Source organism: Chelon labrosus (assembly GCF_963514085.1).
Source record: "Chelon labrosus genome assembly, chromosome: 13".
Lineage (NCBI taxonomy): Eukaryota > Metazoa > Chordata > Actinopteri > Mugiliformes > Mugilidae > Chelon > Chelon labrosus.
The window spans coordinates 22,519,769-22,544,081 of NC_140346.1; the positions used below are offsets into that span (position 1 = coordinate 22,519,769).

Genomic DNA, 24,313 nt, shown 5'->3' on the forward strand with positions numbered 1-24,313 from the left:
CCTTTACCTCAGGTGAACATGATTGACAGGATGTGTCGTGATGGAATAGTCCAATAAATTACTGGGGGTGACGATGATTAAAATGATTTTTTAAAAATCGTTTTTTTACGTGAATCGTGCAAGATAATTAGAAACATTGATTTTTACATGTAAACATGGTAATGTTTAGGTGGTCCAAGCCGATGCCTCCCTATTTTGCTGACTAGTTACGTTCTGATGTCGGGGCTTGGACCCTTGGGAATGGTCCAACTGTGGCTCGTTCAAGTATGGCCAGACGGCTATAGTTGTTTGCTAACAGTATTGACAAACAAATGAACAAATTAAAGTTGTTGTTGTGAATTACTTCACGGCATTTAATGAAACATTGGACTGTGGAAACGCTGAAAATTAATTAAAATTGATAAGACAGTACAAACTAGAAGGGCACAGAGAGCTGAAGACACTATAGCTGACAGTATGGATAATGGGCACGGGTTCGATTCCCGGTCAGGGAACACGATTTTAAGGGAGCTGTGAAGTAGTGGTTAGATGTTGCAGCTTGGGGTCCCAAGGAACCACATTGGTTGACAGTTGAGCTAAACTAGGTATGACTCAGAGTTGAAAAGGTTTCCAGTAGCGAGATTACAGATGCTAAACTAGAGTAGTGACTAAATGTAGTAGAAACAATAAGCTAAAGGTTATTGACCGATAGTTGTAACAGTTGGCTAGCCATAATTTATAAGTGCTAATTTAAACTTTGCCAGAAATGGTTAAAATAACCAAAAGTAAATTGCAGAAGCGATGGACCAATGTAATTAATACATAAACTCATAGCTCTGGCCAGACAGACTTAAACTGGATTAAAAATCATTTAAACAGTATCATCTTTCACATAAATGAAATTCGTTCATACAAACACATTTAAACATGAGACACAGTATTAATGAGTCCATCTGGAAAGAATGTGAGAGAACACATGGCACATTTTATATAATAGTTTGTCTTCCAGACTTCTGGCTGTAAACCAGGTACATAAGAGCATCAGACACATCAGGTATTTCCATTTTGAATGCTGATGATCCACTGGACTGGGTCCACATCACAGGACAGGAGTCACGTGTACTGAGCTGGTACAGAGTCTAAGAAGAGGTTTAGGTACCAACAAAGTCTAAACCACAGATTGAAATTCTCCAATTCTCCCAATAACCCAACTTGGTGTTTCTTATATGATGAGTAGAAAACGACTAAGGCTAGTTGTGATTAGGCATAATGTACCAGTCCTCCTATATATACTATGGAGTATAGCATATGTTTAAGTGGGGAGATGGTCCAATCAAGAACAAGCTTGTTTATACCTTTACATTAATGCTAATATAGAATCTGTTCCTACATACAGTATATCCATGTTGTGCCACATATTTCACATATTATCTTAGTTAGAGCTCTGTGTAAGAGAGCTTGAAAGCAAGCTGCCTGTCTCTGTGATTTAGGAGATTTAGATTTGCGTTTGAAGCTGCTCCTCCAGAAGGATCAAGGTGGGGATGGGTTTGACACAAAACACACAGCTGAGTCAGGAACTCTTTCAAACTCACACACTGGGCTAAGCATCTCTAGTGCACATGTTCACACACACACACACACACACACACGGCACAAAATAACTAAGGATGTGTTGTTGCTGAGTCAAACACTATCAAGATAATAGCAGAGGCACGTTTTGTAGAAACCGGCAAACTTGCATTTTTAATGTCGCTGCAGTATAAGTAAAAAAAAAACTGAAATGCTGCAATTTACAAATAATGACATGCATTTTTTCCTTGCATGCAGCCTTCCTATCTAAGATTAAGATAAAAAAAGTCATTTTCCATTTTTCAAAAATATTTTATTTGATATTGATCCAGGTACAAGGAAATAAAAGAACATGGATTTATCTTACAGGACATGGGAATGAGGCTGTAAAAGTTAATTTTCTTGATCCACTCTCTTCTTGGACAAGGACATGCAAGTGAATACAGAAGGTGGTTTACAGTAAAAGAAAAGGAGAATGTACGGTACCGTAGAAATGGCATTGGATCGGGGCGTCACCTCACCCCGTACTGTACAGAAAGATTTCACTCAACAACTGTCTCTTTTTGTCATTTTTAATCCTTTTATAGCAAAAAGGCAACACACATAGGCTACAAAGAACCAACAATATTGAGAGTTAACAAAAAGAGAGGGAAAGCACTTTCATCCTTCCAAAAAGACCTTTTTTTCCCCCCCATATTGTCTCGACGAGCAAATTGTGAGCATTTTCACTCATTGTGTTGAAAAGGTTTTTCTTTAGTTTCGACATGAGAAGAGCAGTGCAGTGAACATGCAAGACGAAGAGTGACTCAGACGACTACTGACCCGGCACATCACCGTGCTGTGAGCACAGTGTGCCTATCATCTCCTTATGGCCTCGCTGCTCGGCTCCGACACCAAACTTTACAAGGAACGAAAAAGAAAAACAAAACAAAAAAACAAAAAAACACATTTTATATCTCACGAATCTGTATGCATATTTCACAATATACTTTTATTATCATTTTAATAAATACAAAACGACACCGTGATTTAAAAGAAAACAATGAGTATTAAAGAGACACTAAAACGCATTAGACATTAGAAATATCAATCTTAATTTGGTATGTTCTTTTACTGACATCTTGTCTTAAGGTGGATGAACCAGCACATTATACTCAGAGTCAAAACCCACAGCAGAAAAGAAAAAGGGAAGGGGAGGACAGAATCGGACATGAGAGGGATAATCTTGTCAATGAAAATGGAATGGCATAATCAAGTGGAGATGTGTATGGATATATACACATATATACACATACATAAACACCACCAGAATGTAAAATAACCTGAGATACTCTTTGCACCTCATTTCCAGAACACTGGCCACTGGGTGGATGGTAAAAAAAATGACGATGGCGTGACGACAACAGTACAACAGCATCTGATGGCCTTTAGTTTCCCAACCCACCCTTTATCAACATTAGCAGTACAAAAAAAAAAAAAGGACAAAAAAAACAAACAGTCATTTAACCACAAAAATCCTGAACATTAATATCGAAAACATTGTTGTAAGCAGCGTTTTTTGGAGTCCATTAAAAGGCATACAAAGAAACAAGCTTCTCGTTTAAAAAAGGACAACCAATCGAAAACATCGAGAATCAGAGGCTGAGAAGTCGTAAGCGGCGGATGGCGAGTGCGTGTTCTGTGGCAGTCGGGCGGACAGAATAAGAGTGACCCGCTCCACGCTGTGGCTGTAGGCGTGGAGGCGGCGGGGCCTTCTGGTTAACACGCAAAGCCTTTCTCGGCCATCGCAGCGCCTCAAAGCTGCACCGCAAACCGTCCACGCTCCGTTTTATCCCTCAAAGTTACTGACACACAGCCGGGCTGATCTTAATGTATTGGCAACCGAGGCACCGGCCAGCCTTTGGAGCAACAACTCCTTCGACAGAAAGCACTTTATAACTTTCACCCCAACAGGTTGTTGTTGTTTTCTTGATGATGATACACCACAGATAATATAGCAAACATAAAACAGTTAAGTGCTCTAAAAAGAAAAGAAAATGGTTGGAACTAAAAGACAAACTTTAAAAAAAAGATGTAAACAAATCATGCTGCTCCTGTGATATTTTAGCCAGGTTTCATTAGGAGTATCATTAGCAGTTTTCCACCTATTAAGGCCTTGGAAGAATCATATATCTGCCTCTGTAAGTGCTATGGCTGGACTGCAGCATGCAGACAGATTTCAGACTCCTCCTTCCTTTTCTATAGTAAGTGTGCTGTTATGTTGAAAGAGGAGCGTAAACCTAGTGTAGTCTAATGATTTCGGCAGTAAATCATAAAAATCTTGAAATCTAGAGGAAAAAAATAAAAAAATAAAAGCACACCAACAGTCTGTTTCCGAAGACAACAACTGGAATTACCCAAAACTTTGAGGACTAAGTGTGATCATCAAACTAATGTTGTAGGACACTCACCTACAGTGATACAGTAACTCTTTCTATTGTTTTGTTTTCTAATTCCTCCAGCCTCATATCTGCCCCTCAGACCTTCAGGAAACCTTGTGTGTCTGCCACCCACTTTGTCTCTACTATGGAAATGGGTGCCTTATTTGTTGCTGTCCGCGAGCAAAGCATTACTCTTTAATATCTCTCTGTACATTAGTATATAATTTTCTTCTCTTTACTTTACAGTACAGAAACTCCTCTTCACATATTCTTCCGGTTCTTCATGTCAGCAGGAGCTATGTTTTTGTGCTTATCACCAAAAATTGCAGTGCAAAAACAATAATTAATAATAATAATAATAATAATGATAATAATTAATGGTAAGTATCAACAGACGATGGATTATAAAACAATTATTTTATGGCACAAAAGCCACTCAATTCACATATAATACAAATAACCAGATAAAACCCAACTGTTCCTGTATATGGAAATAAAAAGCTCAAACTCAATTAGGCTTGCATAGCAATGCAACAACAAGTTAAAGAATATATTTACAGGAAATAAAATTCCCTTTTCCCAAAAGGGCAGTTACCACAAAATTTGTTCTCATATAGATGTTTTCTTGTTTTTTTTTTTACTTGCCTTTTTCTAACAAAAAGAAAATTACAGTAAGGTAGGAGGTGGAAAATATTTTCTTGAGGACAAAAACATAGTGAGATGTACAGTATGTCTGTGTCTATACATCACATTTACAGTTCTGTGACACTGCTTTTCTCTGTGGTTCTCTTCGCTGGCGCTCCTTCCTTCCTTCCTTCCCTCCGAGAACGCACAGGTGAGGACAAAGTTCATTGCCCCAAAAAGGAGGGCGTCATTCTTCCAGGGAGAGACCAGCTTTTCTCCAGTTCACACTCCCGGCGGATCACTCTGAAAAGAAAAGTCGAAATAATCAATACCATGAAAGCTCAGCTACTAACACATTTCATCATGTTTGTTGATGCCGTCAGATTGCATTTTTTTTTGCTGGAACTACAGTCAGAGGCACTCAGCACGGTAACAAAACGCCCACATATGAAGTGATTCGCTAGCTAGCCTCCTTTGGTGGCAGGAACCAGTTGTGGATGGTGCGGGTGACTCTGTGTTTGCGTCATATGTCAACTGTATCGGTCTCTTCCATCAGTCCTCGCCTCAATCGCAAACACAAGATCTTACCAAAGGCATCTCTAAAATCTGCCGAATTCTTGTCGCCACATCGCTGCTAGTCTCTTCCTGTCTCTACACCCCTTCATTTTCCACATAAGTAATTGAAGGACGAATAAACTAAATAGTTTTGGTATGGCCACAGTATGTACTATATGTGCTGAGCCGTAACACATCAGAATACTGAGTTACTCACATAACTCTCCCGAGTACTGTCCTTGTCCGTTGGTCCCCAGGAAATCAGCATGCTCTATGGCGGTCCACTGCTGTGGTTGTCGTGGACCCTCGGTCTTGCGTGGGCCCGTTGAGCCCTTGGAGGAGGCTGTGCCAGAGGAGCTATGGCCTCCTGGGGAGGGGAACGATGGTTTACTGTATGGCAGGCACCCGTCCTCTAAAAACACACACATACACACAGGGATCAGGAGGCCCACTCTAAGTTAGGAAAGTAGACACTTTTATTATTGCAGCGATGCACATCGAACATCTGATGTGTGGAGACAAAGAGCACTTTGCAAACACCCCCCTACTCCTGACATCTGCAGAGTGGTTGTGCCAACAAGCAATGCCAGGGCGTGCCACAGAGAGCACTCTCAGCCTCACACATGGCCTTGCAGCTACCAGCATTATTGGGGGGTAAATACAATAACAGAGGGACCACTGGCTGCTGTGGCACCCCCCGCTGCAGGGCAGCATAACATTGACCCTCAGCAGTCTCCCCCATTGCATGAAATCTCATCAAACTGCTCCCCACTGCTCCGCTAATGACTGTAATAGAGCCGGCCCTGACCTCTGTGGAGTCTACTCCGAATCAGTCAGCGCTCTGACACATAAGGGAATTCACCTACAGGGTTTTCTGTAAAGATGCTGATTGTGGCACCTGTCTTTGTCTCACAGTCTCAGATTAACTGTCTGAGGAAGTCCTGGCACAAAGAGGCCAGGGAGCGCAGCATGGCGAGCTCTAACGATCACAAACACACACACACGGACCCACACAGATGGAGCGTAGAGTGGCTGCTGTTTGTGTGAGAAAGGAAATCTGAAGCGATTAGAGTGCATTTCAGCTACTGGGGCCTCCTGCCTTACTTGGAGCGGAGCAGCCCAATACTGGCAACAGTAGCAGGGGCATTGGGGAGGCTGAGGGAGGGCTGAGAGGGGCATTCTGGAAACCAGAGCAAGTGGCAGACGGTGCAATCTGTTCATGGGAGCTGAGTCTCAAAGCAGCATGAAAGCTAACTTCAACACGAGAACTTGGAGAAAAATCACCCACCGCTAAGGCTCGGCGGCAGCTAAACTCCCATGTCCTTGTTGTTTTCTTGCTGTAATGCAATTAATTATTTCTTTCACCGATCCACTCTGTTTTCAGCTTGTTTAGAATGTGCAGCCAGGATGTCTCTTTTAGTAATTAATAGTAGCATAGCATAAGTAAAATGGTTTCACAGATTTTTTGGGGGGGAAGTGGTGCCAACTGGGATTTTTTTAGACCTTCTTTTGTTTGCCCTACATTTTCAGAATAAATAGCACGAGTGTTTATAATAGTCTGGATCGCATAACCCTAAAAAATGGGATAAGATTCTCTGACAATTTTCAGCCAGGCTAGCAGCATGGCTCTGGTGGTGATGTCAGCCCATCTGTGGTACAGATTAAATTGTCTTGACATCTTTGGATGGATCACCAAACGATTTAAATAAGTTAAGGGATGACTTATCATCCTCCATCTTCCATCCAAAGCGTTTCCTGATTTTCATACTAATCTAACTGGGAGTCTTAGATGATTTCCATACAAAGGTGCTAATGAATATAGGATGTCTAAGAGTTTGCCAGACTTTTATCCCTGTGTGTGAGGCAACAGTTTTTTTTTGTTTTGTTTTTCTATCTGTACCTGTTTTGTGACCCCTGCGCCCATCGTCAGCTCGGTCCATGGAGCCCAGCCTTTCTTGAGCCTGGCGATGATGTTCCAGGGAAGTGCGCGTCTGTCTGTCAATGGAGCTCTCCGGCCCACACAGGGGTCCCGACAAAGCTGGACGCTCCAGAGAGGAAGCCTTCCTGTCTGTAGGCGGGACCATGCTGCTTATGCTGCGGGGCCCCTGGACGCGACCCTGCCCCTGACAGGGAGGAGGCTCAGGGGGAGGAGGTAGGTCTGCGTTAAAGGAAATCGACAGTAAATCAATTGACTGAATAAATTACATATGAACATAACTCCTTCTTGTTTATATAACAACAACAACAACAGATGTTTAAGGGAACTTTCCACATAAACCATCCAACATGTGTTGCTGCCTCACCGTCTGCTCCAGCATCTCTCCGGTGGGGAGTTGTGCCCTGACTTCGGGGTTTACGTGTGGGCCTGGTGGCCCTCTGGTGGCCCAAGCTGTGTGTGCCGACTGTGCTGCCATCTGTTGAGAACGGACTGCTGGGCCGGGGCCTGTGGGACAAGCCTTTACCTGCAGGGGGGATAGAGGACCACAGGACATCTGGTTAATAAAGACATTAAAGAGCCAACAAATGAAGATGAGAGCGCCATCAAGAAAGATATAGGTTACAAGTCAAGATCCGAAATCCTATTAGAAAACAAAGGTTAAGATTTTTATTTAGAAGAGAAAACACCTTGATTGGTAAAAGGTTGCAAAGTATTACGCATCACCCAGCTGTTACACATTTAACCCAAGAAAGCTGGAGAGCAAAGCCAGATGGGTTATACCCGCAGTCTAGCCATATAGAGCAGGTACCATGCACATCCTGGGCACAGCATCCACAAGCAGCAGAAAGGAAATCAGTAGAAGCATAATCGGGGGGGAACATCAGCCAGTGGGTGACAGGAGGAACAATTAGAGCAGAAAGAAACAAATCATCTGCCACTTGTAGAAGTTCCAATCCAGCAGTGAGTATCTGGTCTCCACAACCAAACCAACCTCTCTTGCTGAGGCTAGTGCCCTCAAGGCGGTAGCCTGCCTTGTCTGCAGCGGCCACCAGGGCCTGGGCAAAGCTGCAGTGGGTAAAGATGGAGCCATCGGACGAACTGCCCATACTGGACCTATGGCTGGAGAAATTACGGTCATCTTCTGAGGCTGAGCCCCACCCATTCACCATGGACCCTGGGGAACACCACAGGTTTCAGCAAATGTGTGTGGAAGTATGTTATCACTTATACTTTTAAAAACCTTTTTGATATTTGATCAGACTTCTGAACACCTGTGCTGTGATTCTACTTTCAGATGAATGAAGGTATTGAAAGATTTTTTTAGAAAAAGTCCTAGCAATGTCCTACACTTAAATGATTTTGTATTTGCTGCAGGGCATTTCTGTGCTCGCAGGTGAGTGATTTTGTGTAGTCATTCTGTTCTGACCTGCCCTCTTTCATCCAGTACAAACACACGCGTTGCACAGAAAGACACCCACACACGCATATATGCACACAACATACACGTCCGAATGTACGCAGTGGAACAGCAGGACTGTCATCAACTGAGTTTTACTCTTCTTTTGATAAAGAACAATGAGCGCACCTGTGCAGCGAGGCAGCGTTCGCAGCAGAACTGCCTCAGGTGACATCTCGCAAAACAGTGTATTGAATCAAACACCTGGTGGTATGCACACATGGTAGTTTTTATTTTATTTTCCTGCTCAAGAAAATACCTGAATACAAATATCTAGGTATCTCCCTCATGGCTACAGTAGTTTTAGACATCTCCATTCTTCAGTTATTTTTAAGATTTAAATATATTTAAAGGATATGAGATTTAATCAATACCCTTATAAATAATCGAGTATTTGATGGGCTCAAAAGGGCACACATAAGGAGGACTTCTGGCTTATGAGCTTCTGTATTTCGTTATGCTTTGATTTTCCCCTTCACATAAAAAGCTAGGCCAGCACTTTAAATATACAAGTATCAGTCTGCCAATAAAAATATGCCACTTTGGCAAGCAAAAACACAGAGAACAGTTGGCTAATGTGACAGCTTTCAGTGGGCCTGGTTTGGCAGACTTCTGCTGAAGTGGCGTGAACCCAAGTGCTGGGCTCACACACTCTGCCTCTCCCTCACACAGACTGATGTGATTGAACAGACTGGCGTAACGGAGGAGTGGGGAGGTGTGAGGGTAAAGGTTGTTGAGAGAGCAGCGGAGACAAAAAAGTTAGCAGCGGGATTTATTAAACGGTCAGCACGACACTAATCCTGGCCAGGACGGCCGCAGATTGAGATTCAAATGAACTCGCACATCAATCAGAAGCAGAGTGTGGTGTCTCAGATGGCACATCCCTTTGCCGCACAATGCAACACATTTAAAATTGGACATAAAACTTGATAATATGAGTGCGGTTCATTTATCCAGACATACTGGAAAATCTCTTTCAAAGAGTTTTCCAACTTCCCCATCTGTGAGTGTCTTTGTCAATAACGATTTCTCCCGGAGAGACGGCAGCATAGTGACTGGTTGTGACTGGTTGTGACTTCAGGGGATTGCACCTTCAGCAGCAGAAGTTGCAACAGTTTTCACCCCTATTGCAGGAAACTTCTCTCAGATTAATGGAAAACTCTGTAAAATATGGGCTTGCATAAGGTAGCGTACCCCCTTACACAACCCTACTTTTACAGCGCTAACTGAAATCCAAGGCCGTAACTACTCCGAGCGCTCCATCTTTCTTTGCTATTTTATTTGAAATTCTTTTCTAAGAGTTTTTTTTTTTTTTTTTTTTCTCACAGAGAGAAAGAAAGACAGCAATTCCACTGGGTCCAATCCTCCCACAAAGAATAGAGCAGATAATGAAGTACAGGCAGCGCCAGCCAAAGCACTGAAGACTCCAAGTCCTCTGGCTCGGCGAAGGAACACTGCCTCAGCAAATCACATCAGAGAATGACTTTTCTGTTGCACTAACTGCCACTTTCTACTGCAGAACCTCTGGAGCACTTCTATTCTGAGAAACAGCAGCCCAATCAGACGATAATCACTGTAACATAATTTGATAAAAATTCAATCTAGTTTTCTTTTTGCCATAGAAATATAAGAGATTCTGAGGTTTGCACTACGTGTCATTTTATCGTGTCTCGAAGAAGAAGAAGAACGATGGGGCAAACCATGTTCTCTAAAAAGCAACGGCCGACACCTCCCTTGCTCCATGCACTGATAGAGCAAGGCCAGTAAACGTTTGATGGTTGGGGGGCAGTAAAACCCAGGCTCGGTCCCTCCTACCACTAAAACTGATTTATACTGACGGAAACCCTGATCTGCATGTCGTTAAGTGGGAGAATCATTCCCCCTGATGAGCAGGCGCCTCTACCTGCCGTCAGGAGACGTGACCCGGCTCCTCACAAACCTGGCAGGGCTGTATGAGAGAGTAATCGCCCAGAACAGCCAAGCTTTCAGCTCGCTGTAGGCACAAGAGCCACGCCGCTAGTACATCTCAGCTTTGCACAACATATACAAAGCTACTTAGAAATGCCTATGTGATCCACAGCAATCCACAGGCATTGCTGTGGATCAAGTAAGAAAAGGCTCTGCGATACCCAGCGCCACATGAGGACTCACATTTATCTGTTGAAAAATATGTTACAATAACACAGAGCACAATACATAGGAAGCCTGTGCAGACAACCTGCTGGTGACAAATGGCCCTTTTTTTAAAACTGCAGCACAACTGAAAACGTTTGATTTACTGGCTTTTGGCGCAACATTATGAAAACAGACCTATTTCCATATTATTAAAACAATGACAAATCTATCAGGCGACGCTTGACAGGAGTCTCACTCCCACCCTCCCCTATTTGTACAGCCTCAAAATGGTGGCCGCAATAAATCTCAGCACTTTCCCCTATCTTCCCTTCTCTCTTCCCGCCGCTAACCCCGGAGCCGCCTCTGCGTTGTCAAACGACGGGGTGAGAGGCAGACTGGGAGAGTGATAAAAAGAAATAGTGCTGTCTTCAGAGCTATACAGTAGCAGAGAGATGCGGAAGATTAGGGCCCGGCTGCTGCTTTATATTCCCCTAAATACATCAGCAGTAGCATGTGTCAGCCCCGCCAAAACCACTGTTCCATCATCCCACGGAAAACTGCTCTTTAAGGGCTGCTACTGACAGGTTAGACCAACACGCAACACTGTCAGTCCTCTTATTCTCACGCTCTCTTTCTCAACTGGCTCAGCTGCTGCTCTCTCTGTTTCTATCTATCCTTAAATCTCTCAATATGGATTTTATTTTGCAGTAATTATTATTATTTTTTTTATATATATATATAAATGAGATGGATAGCGGGGGCCTCGGTCAGTATGAGAGCAGCGGTCCAGAACCGAGCTCTGCCGCTCCAATGTCATGCCCTTGATATGTCCCCCTAACAGACGGCTGTAAAAGTTTTCAGTGAGTTGTAAAAATGGAAATGGCGCCTCCAGTCTGGAATGGAATATGCCGCACGTGAAATTTATTTCAAATCTCCTCGGGAAGATATGGGTGGCGCTGGCTGTGGAGCCGTGTGCGAGTTAAATCACAGTCACTCTCCCCTGCCTGGCCTCTCCCTCCTCTTAATTTCCCTCTCACTATCCTGTTTAAAATTCATGGACTTTCTTATCTCTCGTTTTTTTGGAAATGATAATTAGAATTCCCCAGAGTCTGCCTGAAGTGCTTAAAAACTTGATTGAGGGACACTCAGTAAGCATGTTCGCATGGAAATTAACACCAGGCAAACTCGCGAAGAACATGTCAGGCACTACGATCCGTTTACTCTGCAACAACTTGGAACAACATGGGCGCTTGAATACATTTATCAATAACGTCACATTTATTGATCATTTAAAATGAATGACTGAATTCTGTAGAGAGCCAATAAGAGCCTAACCTGTTAAAGAGCTGTCCAGGTTGTCCATGCTTGACCCTGGTGTGTGCTCGATACCGCGGGGATGCCTGGCCCCATAGCCCTCATCCTCCTCCTCTTCCTCTTCCTCTTCCTCCTCGTCAGCCAGGTCAGTCTCCAGGTCGGAAACCATTGTGCTCGACACGTAGCCCACTGGAGGAGCTGGAGCCTGGGGAGGAAGAGAGCCTCCCTGCATGTGCCTGGGGTGAAAAAATAAATAAATTAAAGACAGGATTTCACCCAACATCAAGGAATGAGGAGAGTTGGGGAACACAGAGAGAAGGAAGGGAATACTCAGTGGTTCCTAAGCCACAGGATGGAGAAAAAAACAAGAATGTATGCGGAGATGTAAAGCTAATTTTAGAGACCTGCGTCATGTGAACCGCAGAACAAATTTGCCCAATTCCGCTAATTCTGTTGCCGCCGCTTGTATGCTAACACAATGACCTGCTAATTGCCGCTGTGGATGGTACAAAGGCACGCTTCCCAGGCCCGCCGACACACTTCTCTCGTGACAGCCGCGTTTGCTGGAGGAGTGCAAAGTCTTTGACGCGGTTTGCAGTGGGAATTGGTGGTAATTACTGGCCCTCTGGTGTTGTCAGAGATGCTCTCTAACCAACATAGTCATTACTGGGTAACATGACATCTCCTTCCTGACAAGGCTTCCCTGCCACCCCCACTCCCACCTCCGCCCCCCACCCCCCCACCCCTCCACCCACCCCCAACCATCACCGCACACTTCACTGTTATGAATGAACGCCAGTCTCTCATTCTCTGCGCGTCGCTGACAGAATGAAGCATGGCCTTCATCTGACTTGCATGAGCACAACAACAATGGAATGTGCTGTATGGGTGTAGAGGGAGTAAACAACCGTGGGTAAGAAATTGTGTCTCTTAGAGTGAGCAAAATACAGTAGTCGCCTAAGTGGTAGCATGGGCCCATTAAAATGGAATGATTAATGGGTTTATCTCCACTGCACACACAGTTGACATGAGGGATACTGCAGGACCAAAATAAATTCTGGCGGCAATAAACGGGAACAGAGTGTACAGTAAGCATTTTAAAATGACAACAATGCATATATTAACAACTATAACAGTATATCTGGGCAGACAGACAGCTAGACAGATAAAAAAATATAACACTTTCTAACAGTGCAGTGGTTACCATGTCTGTTTTGCCATGTCCATTTGGTATGCTCTGGTCAGCTCATCCAAATGTGCCTGGAGCATGGGCTGCATCTCGTCCCGCGGGGAGGGAGTGAGGGTGGCCGTGGACTGCTGCCCAAAGGACACGGCAGCCGGGGAGGAGGCAACCCCTCGGATGGGCGGGGTGGGAACCCTCTCTTCCTCTTCCTCCAGCTCATCCTCCATGCCCTGGTGAAGATATGTCTGCACAGGCATGGGCGGGCCCCAGCCGTCGCTCTCATACCTGAGGAAAGAACGTACAGTGTGACTACTGAGCAAACATTTTCACAGTCAGTGCGGGGAATCCTTTAGCCGATCTTCAGTCCAGGCCAATGGCTATTACTATAGTTACCTATTAGTTTATACAATCTATCGTTCAATGAATAATATTATCAACAAAATGTGCTGAAATAAGACAATGTTTGCTTAAAATATGACTGAAATAAGTTAAAAAACGCTCTAAATAAGTTAAATTATCTATATTTGGAGAATAGAAGTCACCAAAACCAAAAGGATAATTGTGAGCCATATATTTAACACAGCTCAATGAGTTAAAAGTTACGTTAGAAAAACATCTACGACAAGATGTGTGACGTTGCTAATGTCTATGAATAAAAAATGAATAGCATAAAAGTGTCATTATTACAACAAAAAAGTCTTGCACACTAACACGGAGCTTTGTGACCTTGTCCAACTTTTGTAAGAATTTATTATATGACAGTCCTGGGTAGAATTACAGCGGCTGTCAGGCTTCACTTCCTCATAGCTGTGCTTATACATGCTGAAATAATACTGGTCATAAAGAAGATGTTCATTAAAGAAATTTGTCAGTGCACACTCCATAGGACATAACTGTTTTAATCTGCTGCCATTAAGAGCAGCCTCAGATTTACAGTGCAAGGGACTCTTCATTTGCCAGATAGCCTATTAAAGCAGATGACTCTCACAGATTGGAAATGGGAGCGAGAGGAGATAGCACCTACTGGACCAAAGAGAGAGACACTCACAATCACTTAAATGTGCTTCTGTTACCACACCTGATGCACACCGCGTTTGAGCTTCTGCTAGATTCACCGCACTAATCAAATAAATAAAATAATAAAGGAGCGATTTAAAAAAAAACGTCACGTAATTAGCGTAGAGAAAGAAAATAACTGACTGTATTAGCTCAAACATTTGCCAAAAACTCAGAAATAATTTAGCTTCAAGTGGTGGATATAAATCTCCACGACTCTCTCTCTCATTTTTCTCTTTATGAAACAGTGCTATTGATGAATCCGTCTCAAGTCTTCGCAGCAGTAGCAGCGGGAGACTGCTCAAACAGTGCTTTTTCCATTTATTTTCCAGTCACGGAATCATCCCGTAGACTTAAAAACAGGATCAGCAGATAGTTTGATCTGCACCCGTCTGTGTGCGAGATATCTGTCTGTGTTTGAGGCCGCCTGCGGAGTCTATACACACATCGCTTCTCTCCAGATGTACAGCCGTGCAGTAATTAGCCGCAGAGAAGGCAAAGCTGAACCTTGTTATTACCAACAATGATGTGCGGTGTTACTCACGCTGGCAAACACTGTCCTGTTCATTCCAACAAACGCTAGCTCTTATAATTCAAGGAATCGCACAGAAAAAGGTGTGAGGGACAGTTACGGTTGTAATGAAAAGCTACTGGAAGCTTTTACTGAAAGTTGCATGCTTGAAAATCCTGTATGTTGTCTAAGTGCTTTGAAATGATACTGGAATAATGTATTCATTAACAGACATACCCTCCTCCTTCATGGTGCTCATTGGGATAATGGTCCATCTCAGTACCAGGGAGAGGGTGAATAGGGGGAGGGGGCAGGGGAACGTTGGCCCAGTTGGACCCATTGGCTTTAGTTGGTTTGGAGCCAGCCTTAGTTTTCTTCTTCTTTCCTCCCTTTCCACCTACAAAAGGAGATAAGGCATTAAAGAAACACAGTCGCTGAAAATCAATTAAAAACTAATATACAAGTGGGAAAGCATTGCAAATTACAGCAGCTGCTTTTACCAACTCAATTCCGTCCGAACACTTAGATTACACATCCATTTCTACTCAACGCACCCCTTGGGCAAGTCATGTGCAGTTTCAAACGCAAGGTTTCAATGGGCTCCTGCCTGTCACAGCTTACATAGAAAATCTCAAGGTTGCCTGATGAAAAGCATGCTTCCATTGATTGATTGGCTGAAAAGCCTCAAATCTCCATAGAAACAGAAGAGAGCGGCAGCAAACGAGGCCGAGGCAGACCTTTGTGCTCCACCCATCCCTCAGTGTCCCCTTTCACACCGGGCTTTGGGTCCCACAATGAAATATCTCACTTCACGGCATCATCATAATGAATGGCTTGTGTAGTGTCAGTGTGTCCCTAATGGAATTCACTGAGAGTCTATTACTACTTTCATTTCTTTTATTACACCGGAGAACCGCTAACCCCATCCATTTCCACTCATATCCCTCCAACACCAGATTCTCCCCTGTCCCATCCATCTTTATAAATCTGCCAGCCAGGGGTCAATACTGAGTTTTATATGATTTGGTCACTGTGGAAGAAATCACCTTTTTTCTTTAAAAGCAATTTTGTTTTTGTTGTTTTTCTTTGACTTCTAGCGCAAATTAGTTTTTAAGTTGAGATTAATATAAGACTAAAACTCTTATTAGGATTAGAACAGTGTACATTTTACAAATAATACATATTATTGTATATATACACACACACATAAAATAAAATCAAGCTACACGATATGTTGTATATTCAGAGCCATTTACAATAAGTATGTGTAAGTATATAGGGTTTAATTCTGGTAATTAAAAGTAGACAACATGTTGTTCGTGAGGGTCCAAGTTGCTTGTTTTTGAGCGATAACTTTGATTTATATATTACTTGTCTGTCTTCTTATTTTGTGCACATGGAAAGAAAGTGGGGAGACATGCATAACTCAGAGTGTGACGGGATGAAGTGTTTCTCTACAAGTAAATACCTCACATCACAATCTAGAGTATAGCTCAGGGGCTGACGTCATTGGCCACACAAACCAGCAAAAGCCAACTTTGGGAATCTCTGCTGAGCATATTCATATCTGTCATCTGTCGGTTAGCTTTTTGTGCCAAAGGCCTGTAATCACTTTTCCCAGCGCCCCAAGAACAGCAGCCAATATTGCATCTTGTGCAACGTAGCATCGTGCTTTAGTGTAATCTAATAAACTAACTTGACTCCGAGTATATCACTGCCATCAAAAGAAATTTACAGAAGCAATGAGGTATATTTCTATTGATTTTCATGAAAGCCAGATGGCGTAGAAACAGAACAGAAACACGGTGCAGTTTTTCTAGAATCCCAAAAATTATTTTCCTGCAAGAAAAACAAAAGCACTTCAAAGATGAGCATAATGAAAATCCAGGCCCACGAGAGAGAAAATGCAGGCACGAGGAGATAAAGGAGGTGTTGGAATAAGATTAATAAAGAATGGAAGTAATAAAAGAAACAACTGTAAGCCCAAGGCAGGTGGCACCACAGTGTAAGTATAGTCTGAAAGTAATTGGGTTTCCTAATCGCACCTCTGGGCGACGCTTGACTTTTACCAATAAATGGTGAGCTGACGTGATTGTTCAATCATCCTTAGTCCCTCTACACACGACCAGCCATCAATATTGTAAATGAGCCTCTTCGAGGGAAGGATGGTCTGGCGCTGGAATTGCAACAGCTCAGCCCAAATATGAAAAATACAGAGAGAAGCTGTGGCTAGGAGCTATACAGGAATTACACAGCGAACTCATCTCCTCTGACAAAACTGGGCCTCTCTTCAAAGGGGAACTGATACTAAATATAGAGTCAGCTTTGGGTATTTATACCCAAGGTTTGGGCACTCCCAGCCTATAACTGTAGGGCTGCATAGCCTTGAGCTTGCTTTGTTTTCATTGGGTGCGTCGGTGCTGAAGGGGAAAGCCACAGAGCAGAGACTCTGGATTTAAATTATGAGTGGGAGAATATCAAACTCAAAGTGTATCATTATTTTATATATATATATTTTTTTTTTGCTTAGCTTATAACAATTTAATGCAACATGTTACATAATGAGACGAGATGCAGCATATATGGAGATGGCAGCAGCACAGGGGGTCGCACACAACCATGGACATCATATGATGGTGGACTTCACAGACAGGCTGGGTGAGTGTAGCAGAGCAAAAAGTCTTCAGGGTCTCTAACTGCTACAGAGAACACCGGTTACCTCTTCTCCCCTACACTAAGAAAGGTTTTAATGAGCAGCTTCATGTCCCCAGTGGAGATCCATGCTGTCACGAAAGCTGCTCTATTTCTGTTCCTTTTCATCCTGCTCCCCTTCTTCAAACCTGACATTCATTATTCCTTCCATCTCCTTAGAGGGAGAGCACAGCACTGCAACTTCATCCCACTCCTTCAAATGCTGAGTTTACTTTGGTTGAAGAGTAAATCAAAGCCGAGCTGGTGCTGATTCTAATTCCCAGCACTGGTGTAAGTTGCACCTCAACATATATATTTTGTTAATGAACCCATTTTTTGAGCATCATCAACATATATACATTATTATTCTAGTCTTATTTAGACATTTTTTTTTATAATTACAGGTGCAATGCTGTTTGTCTATTTGGTACTGCGGTGTGTCCCACACCACTGGCACTGGTAGCTGCATTTCGGCTGATAGAGCATGCTAAATTGGTCACTGAGAGAGATCACTCTGATTGGCTGTACAGCTTAACAAAAACCATTGCACAATTACAAAAAACCAAAGTGATGAACGTAAACCACAAAAACAAGAGGGAACACCATGACATGGCCATGTGGAATGAAGAAACTGAAGACAAACTGATCATCTGGTCATCTTTATGATAACTGGTATATCCACAGCGCTAGCTTTTAACAATTTCCCGTTTAGAATAACAAATGCAGACTACTGCCACCTGCTGGCATGGAGAGTTACTTTCTCTCGCTCAAGCGCAGAACGTTTATGCTAGTCGTCAGTTGTCTTCATGGTGTATTTAAACGCAAATTCTTGGCTCAGACCGAAGCAAAACCCAATCAGATGACACCACACTCTAGTTTTTTGGTTGTCGTAGGCTGTACACTATGTTCTTGTTACCAATTTCTATTTAAGGGCAAATGGAAGCGTCATTAACCAAAGAGATTATTTCAAATTATCTACATTTATACTTTTTTAAATTTGTAGTGCTTTCAAAAATCAAAAGTTTCTTTACTTAATACAAAAGTGTACAAATAACAAGTTGTATTTTTTTACAAGGGAAATATGACCCAGGTGGATTTGTTACCTTTGCATCAATCTCCTCATTAAACCAAGGAGAAGAATGTAAATAAGCACATTTCCCCAAAACGTCAAACTTTTCCTTTAAAGCATATTCGGTGGCACGAAGCGCGCTGACTGTCACCCCGTGACATTGTAATACTGCAAGTTCTGAGCCCGAGCCTTTAGTGACACGCATGTCTATTGGAAGAATCTGCCTGTAAGGCACGACCACTTCACATTTCTTTCTACAGCCCCACTGTGTGCCAGAGCATTGAATTAGAGACCAGTTAAGGCAGTGGTTTGTAACTAGATAAAAGAGGAGAGTGGAGGGGAGGCAGGCAGAGGGCTGCCTCGGTGTCCTATAAATGACATTGTAATTCTCTGAACATGGGTTTTAGTGTAGTCGGCCACCATTAGGGGAAGAGGGAAAAAAGGGAGGTATTTTTGCCACTTTACCCAGCCAAGCATCTCTAATGGTGTCTGTGTGTGTGCATATAGACCACTCTGTCTGAAAGACTCCCTCTGCCCCTACTCCCGTCTGCTCACTCACACAGTGAGAGACAAAGCCTTCATAAGGACTGGCAGTGATGGCAGAAACCCAGACTTAACACTTGCGGCCATATTCTAGCCAACATATTATCCTATTATTTTGTCTTTCTGCCTTAAACGTTCTGTTTCTTTATGCCTCTCTCTAAACTCCTACCTTATATCACAGCATTGCCACATACAGAAGTAGGTGTTGTACACAGAATCCCATATAACTAAAAACACAACAACAAAGCGTTCACATATAATCAACTGGAAGCAGGGGGAGCTGAGTGAGGAAAGCATCTCTTGTGAGGGAGAGGGAAGGCATTAATAAAAATGTTTTAGATGTCAGGTTCTTGCATGCAAATAAGAGATCAATAAAGCAATTAAGACATCAGTCAATCATAAAGTCGGGCAGAGGAGCAGAGTGTCCCGGTTTTTCTTAATTCTCTGCTGCGTAAACCAACCTGAGAGACTGCCGCTTCGCTCTGAGCTGTTGTGAGAGCTGGTGGTGCTGAAATCTTGTGATTGGTTGTGTGGGATTCTATTAGACAATCCTTCGGCCAATCGGTAGTCAGGAATGAAAAGGAGGGCTACAGTGGGGGTTAAAGGGCAAAAATCACAGTGGCATCAGGTGATTGGCAGTTAGCACAAGCACATGCAAACATGCAGTTAGAGCATCGAGCAAGCAGGATATATTCAGGAATCACACATTCGACACCCTGCACTCATTTAACATTCACTCACTTTCTGATCTGTATGCAGCAGACAATGCATTTGCAAGGAAATTGGATTTGTTGTTGGTTTGAAAAAAATAAAAATATGGTTCGAATCTTTCACAAGACTTTTCTCAATTAATAAGACGGGATAAATGAGCAAATATAGTCGAGATTTTAATTCAATATTTGTCCTTCAGATAGATATAATCACACATAATCGCACTGGATCATACGTCTTAAAATAACACCGGGGAGAAATAGAAAAGTAGTTTTTTTAAAGATTTATTGCATTAGGGGGACTGTGTAAAACTATAATTAGTCTGTTTTAGACTGCGGGAAGATGAGATCATAAATATGTATTAGAATACAGCCAAGGAACACTCATTACACACCAAGTGTAAAATTCCAGCCGGCTTTAAAAAATCCTGCATCAAATCCACGGTAATTAATTTGGATTATTTTCTTAAATATTAGTCAGGCTAAAATGGATTGGCAATTGCTCTGAAGCCGAAGGAGTGGTACTATTATAAAAAAACTGAGCAGGAAAATGAATGGATAACTGAAATGTACTACTTAAGATGTTTATTCAACCTTGGAGAGTAACCAAGATGATGTCTGCTGGGGGAAGAAAGTACTCTTTTTTAAGAAAGCCTCTGCCCACCACAGTGGGGTTCGAAAGGCTTCTGGTGGAATAACGGCTCTAGCTGACATATTATTTTATAAAACCCAGCTTAAACTCCCACACAAAGGACAGCAATCTTCCCCCAAAACTGCCAACGGCGCACTTACATTCTCAGCGTGACTTACTGTTGTTGCAGGAGTTCTTGTCGGGCAGGGAGTAGCCCAGGTTGGCCATCTCCTGCTTGGCCTGGAGCGAGGCCTTCCACTGGGCCTCAGGCAGGTCCACGGCCAGCTCATGGATGCTGCTAGAATGGAGGATCTGGGTGGTGGCATAGGGAGTGGCCTGGGATGTCTGGCCAGGGCTGTTGTAGTTGGTTTTGGTGGTGAAGTCTATGCTGCTGTAGATGGCTCCATCGGAGAGCATGGTGCCTGTCTTATCTCCTTGTCCGGAGGGCAGATCTGGGAAAGAGCAACGAAGGGAATTTATAGGGAAGGTATAGGGAAGAGTTAACCTCACTTATAAATATTAAAATATTAAATAGTCAGGTTTTTAATGGGTTTAAAGAGAAGAGGACTGTCCGATGGTACATCTGGCCTTGAATGACCTGGGATTCCAGGGTTGCAGTTTTGCTGTTTGGGTCTTTGGGTCAGCTCACTTTAAATGTTCATCTTACTGAAACAATCATCCCAGTTATTCATGCATTCCAGACTTCAGTCTCCAAGCTGCGGTAACCTGTTCTCCCTTCACATACCCTCTGGTTATCTCTCTACCCTCCCTTCTCTGTTCGTATACATGAGGGATAATGCTGCTGCTCTGCATGTGTGTGTGCGCTGACAGAGTAATAGAGAGAGAGAGAGAAAGAGAGAGAGAGCGCTAGAGAAAGAGGAGGCAGTCTCTCTCCATAGAGCATGGTTTGCATGCCCAGTGAAGGGGAGATGATGTAGAGCCATGGCGGAAGTGTCCGCATCTGCGCCAGTCAAGCTGTGCCTGTCCTTCACGACTGGCTGCTCAAGACCATCCTTTCAAACACACAGCCCACACCCTGCTCCTCTCCCTGTCTCTCCCCTCACATTCTCTTGCTCTGAGGTATGGGCTCTGACACCAGGCTGGACTGTCTGCCATCACTCAGCCCGGCGACAGTGGAGTCCCTGCTGGTAATGCTTAAGCTGTCCTCTGATGTGATATATAAATATATATCTAAACACACACACAATATGCATACACCTCGCAAGCAAAAATGTACATGACAAAGAACAGGGCAGAGCAGAAAGGAAGGCAGGGCCCTCATCTTTCTTCTCCTGTGGTCTTTATCTCAAAGAGACTGGTAGAGCACCAGGGCACTCACCCCCTCGACCAAAGTTACTCAGGTCATTCGGTCCCCCGGAGCTGCTGTTGACAGGCAGGCTGGTTGCTGGCCAAGAGTCCGCTAACCAGGGGTAGCCCGGGTCACTGGCATTCAGCAGGCCTGGCCGGCTGCGCACAAACACAGAATAACACAGGAGATTAAACACAGGCTGTGAAATTACATTATTCCAGGAGCTTTTTTTGAACATGAACACCCCATATTATACCTATTATGCACGGTTTAGTTCTGAATTATGTTGCTGAGTTCAGAAAAAAATGAACAAAAACAAGACATCAATCAACAGGGACACAATGTGAAGGCAAAAAAAATAATACAAATCCAACATGTGTTTAAATGTGCACAAGAATGTGTGTTTGTGTGAGATAAGCTTGCCATGAGCCTGTGATGCTAATGAAGCACTTCTAAAGGAGGGGAAAATATTATACAGATACATTTCTTCACCCACAAAGTTGGAATTCCTCCAGGCAGAGACATCCCTTTATTTCCGTTTCCCCTGCTGTGTCTTTGTCACATCCTCTGAGTTATTAATGCAAAAGCGCTCTGTGGAGGCACTAATGTTTGCATTCGCTCTCTGCACACATGTGCTGCAGCACACCCACATGTATAAGTTTCCTTATTCATTAATATCTTGCGCATTCTGCTGTGTTTTCCCATCAACCCCTTGCGGTGTTGTCCAGACAGTCTAAATCTTTATCTGATGAGAAGTCAAACCTCTGCCCCACCATGACGCTGGTGGGATGCCGGCACATGAGAGAGGGCAGCTTCATTTAACAGGTGTTGTGTCCCTCCTGAGGGGGTGAGAACCATAAAAGCAGCCATGAAGACTTTAACCTGTCATGGGTGACTGCTGGGAGGCCATTAGGGCCACTTTACTGTACAATCACGTCTGAGGCTCGTTACCGTGGGTAACACAGATGGAGTTAAATGAGAATGAAAGATGTAGTTAAATGCTTTTGTTTATGTGTCAGCTCACTGACACTCCATTTGCCCGTGAAATGGAGTAAAATGCAAACAAAACTTTAAAACGTGTGATCACTAGTTTAGTTTGGTAGATTATAGAGGTTGCAAAATAAACACATTTCAAGCAGACATAAGGTAAACACAGCGTGCAGACACATGTGTGCTCGAAGAAGCTATGGAGGCCGTTAGTTACCAGTCTGGCTGTCTGAGGGGGCTTTTTGTCTCGGCTCCAGTGGGGTGACGTGTTGGCTCTGAGGGACTGGGAGAGAGTCAAGCCCTGAGGACAAGGGCAGGTAATGGGTGTGCTGCAGTCACTCTCTGCCTCAGCCACAGGTTCTAATGAGAAGAGCTGTTCGACAGAGGGGGGGAGCCCAAATGAACTGCAGCCCTGGCAAGCTAAGAGCTCTCGCTGTGGTTCTTGAATGCCAAAACAGGCCCTCGGGGGAGACAAGTCATTCAAATTGATGGCAGTGCATCAGACACATGCACTTTTATAGGGTAATACATCTCTCCCCCGTCCTTCTACCTCTGTTTCTGGCTGCCATGTTACCGCACTGCCATCATTCTCTCTCACCATCTATCCCTAAGCCTATTTTCCTTTATTTTTCCCCTACACACCTCTTTTTTTTCTTTATTCCCTGGCTCTTGTAAGCTTAGCATCTGTCAGGCGGAAAATTCCAAAAAGCTGAAAATGAAGTGAACATTGTTCTCTTTTGTTGACTCTGGTAAGATGCAAAGCTAAAAGACCATGCCTTTGTCTCATCGCCAGTTGTCCTGAGTGCTCCAGCAAGTCCTCCCCCAGCCAACTCGAGAGAGAGACCATTTGAAAGACAAGGAGCTGACAGTGGAAATGACTGCGTCGTCCTTGTATTCATCACACAGCGGTGTTTCTGCTAAGGATAATTAGAATAAGACTGATTTCTTCTGGGGATATTTGTTATATGTGTGTGTTACTGGGCGTGTGCGTGATGGTGGGGTAATGGAGAACGTGCAGGGGGGACAGACATGGGGTCGTATGTCTAATGAAAAGTCGACACATAACTTTTAATCCCTGCCCGGCCTTAGGATGGATGGCAACCTTGGCAGATAAAATTTGATTTGGAGCGTTTCTTCTTCCTGTTAGACATTCCGGTTACTTGTGATGAGCAGGAGGGAAACCATAAATACTGCCAAAGATGCCTGACACTGAGCTTGCCATAAATAAGCCAAGCAAGAGAGATTAATTCCAAAGCAACTTCATAAATCAGGTGTTTATGGTCCCACGGACTAGTGAATGGAATTTGGATTAAAAGTCTAGACATTAGCTAACACTTCGAGCAATGGGAAACGCAGATTACTTCTTAGATTAACTCTCAGAGAACGTGCTGCCATTTAGTATTCAGATCCTGGGTTGTAAAGGAATCTCCATAGCAACAGTGTTAGTGAAACCTGTTCACTGCAATGCTCAGCCCATTCTCCCTGCCGATAGGAATAAATCTGCTTTGCTAAAATATTGATCAGTACCGAGATAGGAAGTTATTACTACCTTCTAATTACCAGCTCCCTATCGGCAGGGGGATAAGGAATGAACCCTTATCGGCTTTTATCAATTTCAATTGAGAAGCCAGTGTCAAATTGTCCAGGTCTAC

The 24,313-nt window shown here is 43.4% G+C and overlaps 1 protein-coding gene across 1 annotated transcript in view; it reads right to left on the bottom strand.

Annotated features, from left to right (window-relative positions):
• Positions 1–1,879: 1,879 nt before the first annotated feature.
• Positions 1,880–24,313, bottom strand: part of robo2 (roundabout, axon guidance receptor, homolog 2) — a gene marked incomplete at its 5' end in the record, with an annotated part of 148,984 nt that continues 126,550 nt past the window's right edge. The window contains 11 exons of the mRNA XM_084558305.1: positions 1,880–4,895; positions 5,365–5,559; positions 7,048–7,305; positions 7,451–7,609; positions 8,078–8,260; positions 11,993–12,207; positions 13,176–13,439; positions 14,959–15,118; positions 19,486–19,611; positions 20,545–20,817; positions 21,705–21,832. Coding sequence (XP_084414431.1) covers positions 4,894–4,895; positions 5,365–5,559; positions 7,048–7,305; positions 7,451–7,609; positions 8,078–8,260; positions 11,993–12,207; positions 13,176–13,439; positions 14,959–15,118; positions 19,486–19,611; positions 20,545–20,817; positions 21,705–21,832 — 1,963 coding nt within the window. The 3' untranslated portion in view covers positions 1,880–4,893. The remainder of the gene's footprint in view (positions 4,896–5,364; positions 5,560–7,047; positions 7,306–7,450; positions 7,610–8,077; positions 8,261–11,992; positions 12,208–13,175; positions 13,440–14,958; positions 15,119–19,485; positions 19,612–20,544; positions 20,818–21,704; positions 21,833–24,313) is intronic.